At 42.2% G+C, this 3,128-nt stretch overlaps 1 protein-coding gene across 1 annotated transcript in view; it reads right to left on the minus strand.

Annotated features, from left to right (window-relative positions):
- The window catches only part of LOC143274940 (uncharacterized), a 7,295-nt gene extending 5,707 nt beyond the window's left edge, over positions 1-1,588 (minus strand). Inside the window, exons 1-2 of the mRNA XM_076578943.1 lie at positions 1,417-1,588; positions 907-954 (exon numbers count right to left, since the gene is read on the minus strand). Coding sequence (XP_076435058.1) covers positions 907-940 — 34 coding nt within the window. The 5' untranslated portion in view covers positions 941-954; positions 1,417-1,588. The remainder of the gene's footprint in view (positions 1-906; positions 955-1,416) is intronic.
- Between the last annotated feature and the right edge of the window lie 1,540 nt (positions 1,589-3,128).

A 3,128-nucleotide genomic window follows, 5' to 3' on the forward strand; every position in this document is an offset into this window, starting at 1 on the left:
TTTTTCCACATAATTTTCCAGGGACAACTATTTTGTGGCTGAGGGTTCTTTTACGTGTGCTAAGTGCAAGCTGCAGACGGGACTTCTGTTTTATCTGTTCATTCAAATGACTAACACCCACACCGCTACTCAAAATCTGATGGAGGAGGGGTGGGTAGGTAAAAATCCCGGTTAGTCTGTGTATGTATCCGCATATATTCTGAATCCTCTTTGTTTTTTTTGGTGGTGGTGGTGTTTTTTTACGCGGTGCGCTGAGTGCAATCTGCACACCGGACCTCTGTTAATCGTCTCATTCAAATGGTTTACACCCACACCGCTATTTAAGATATTATGGAGGAGTCAGGGGTGAGTGATGCGTTAAAAATCCCGGTCTGTATATGTATCCGCATGTATTATGAAAACCTGGTTTCCATCCGAGCTACGAGTCCTGTATAGTTTTCATCCAAGTTAATCCAGCCGAATCACTCATGTATTAACCCCTTGACTGTTGCTGAAGAATATGCTCCTCAGTGAAGGGCTGCCATGTCACTGAGATGAGAAAGAGCTTATAGGTGAGGGTGTCACTTACCTGTAGACTGTATTTAGACTTTCTTCCCTAGGGACTCCATTACCTTTGACGACCAGCAAAATCAGAGGGAGATGGATTGGTGGAGAGCCGAATTAAGTGACCTTGACCTTGCTGAGTGACAGACGTGTACTCAGGGCCATCGCGAAATTTCGGAAAAATAGTTCATCTTCACAAATCCCATGCTAACGACACAACGGCACCATTCCCCCAAATACCACCGCCCCCACCCCGCCCCTCTCTCTCTCCCTCCCTCTCTCTCTCTCTCTCTCCCCTTCTCCTCCTCGTCCTCCGACCCCAAAGCGATATGTTAAAACGGTATGTGGTGTAGACCTACTTACCGAATAAGGTAATCAGGAATTTCGCCTCAGTCATCTTGATTTTTAAACCTGCATGAAAACAACCATTAAAGAAACCGGTTTGAATTCATAAATCATACATTTTAAAATTCTTATCAACATGTAATCGATGTACTTAACATTCATTATACAATGGCAGCTTTTAACAAATATCATTTTCCCCCACACGGTATAGCTAAACGATGTTTCAAAAAAAAAAAAAAAAAAAAAAAAAAAGTTAGACGTCGTTCTTTGTGGAATTCAAGTCTGACAAACTTTGACCTGCATCAAGTCAAAATAATCAATCAATCCTTTGCAACCAAGTCTCATAAGACTTAGCCATTTCATGGTATTACACAAAATACGATTTAAGGGAAACATATCTCTAAGAAATAACAACAAATCAGAATTTTAAAAATGGCTATCAAATATTTACAAACAGTCTGAAAGAAATCAGAAAATCAAACGACAAAAGGAGATATTTGGTTAACTTTCAGTAAAAAGTCATCTTACAGTTTTTTGCCAGCAGAGAAGCAGACGACTGGAACACAGCCGAAGAAGGAACGACAACAGAATGGGGGAGCGTGATGACTTGTGGCGACGATGACAGATTGTGCTGCAAGTGACCAGGCGACGTGTGTGGTGAGTACAGCTTTAAAACCAGGGAGGGCGGGGATAGAGGGGATTGTGATCAAGGCTCCTTCCAGCAAACGTCGCAGTCTCAGATCAGGAACGATGGGCGGAGCGACGGTGAGTGGGAGGGAACATTTACGAATGGGAAAAAGGAGGGAGGGGTGAAAGCACGTGCTTTTCGACCTTGGCCATCTGGCGAGGTTTTCCCCATACAGTTGAAACTGTTTTTTTTTTGTTTTTTTTGTTTTTTTTTCTTTTTGATGTTTAGTTTGTTGGGGAAGATGGTGGTATAAAAGGTGTTCAGGAATGCAAACAAGTCTTAATCTGGGAAATAAAGTGGGAATAGGGAAAGGGAATGAGATCAGAAAGGGTCTAGAGACGTCAGGCGACTGACTTTCATGTCTAAAAATACCAGAAAGATTATATAGAACCTCAAGTGAAAGATTATATAAAACCTCAAGTCAGAGAGACAGAGAGAGAGAGAGTAGGGGAGAGAAGGGGGGTCGTGTTTTTTTAAAGGGCACAGATGAACTGAATCCAAAAGAAACAGACGTGTTTCCTTGACAAGAATATTTTTGCCCACTTCCAAAGCATCCAACGCCAAGTTTCATATCCTTTCAGTCTTCGCCCCATTCCTCTTCGTCAAGAAAAAATCAAAATGCGGAATTCAGGAATATAAAGCTCTCGGGAAAGTCAATATAACAGGACCACTTAAACAAACCAAAACATAATAAAACAGCAACAGAAATGCCAGTGTTCACACACACACACACACACACAGAGATAGAGAGATATGTATATGCATAAAATGGAAATGGAAACCTTTTTTTAACAGATCATGGACTGGAAGGACAAAAAGACCCGGACCGAAAGCAGATAAAGCAGATCGTGTTGAACCAGGACAGTAGTTCTAGAAGAAGACAATACTGTTTAATTGTGTACAAAAATTTTTTTTAAACCCCCACCAAGATACATACATTTATACCCCACATCTTTCATTGTGTGGAAGTTCGATGACGTTAACATGGGTCCTGTGGACTCAGTTCAGTTCGTTTCAAAACACTTCACTCAACCCACTATGACACATTGACAAAAAACTCGGTGGAAGGTTTTTTGGGTGTATGAAAGAATTAAGAACAGAACTAAGCAGGTATATACTGGAGGCTGTATATGGAAAATCAACACTTTAAAAAAAAAAGAAACAAAAATAGTCATGTTTGGTGACTCAAGGTCGAAGAGAGAGCTGTTCGTATTGTATTATATTGCATTGTATTGTGTCGTACTGTATTTTTGTCACAACAAATTTTTCTGTGTGAAATTCGGAATGCTCTCCCCTTGGGGGAGAGTGCATAGACACAGTACTGCGCCACCCACGTGTAGGGTGTGTGTGTGTGTGTGTTTAGTTTGGGGGATCAAAGGCCAGGTTATATAATGAAGGGGTGTGCACTGAGTCCTCTTCATACCTTCCCTGTTGCAAGTGCATCGGTGCTTTCTCAGAGCCTGACCTTGGCTCGCACCCAACTGTTCTCGTCCCCGCCTCAGTCCCACCCACCCCCCACACCCCCTCCAGCACCTCCACCCACCGTCCCTCC

This window comes from Babylonia areolata, chromosome 29, assembly GCF_041734735.1.
Source record: "Babylonia areolata isolate BAREFJ2019XMU chromosome 29, ASM4173473v1, whole genome shotgun sequence".
In the NCBI taxonomy this organism is placed as follows: Eukaryota; Metazoa; Mollusca; class Gastropoda; order Neogastropoda; family Buccinidae; genus Babylonia; species Babylonia areolata.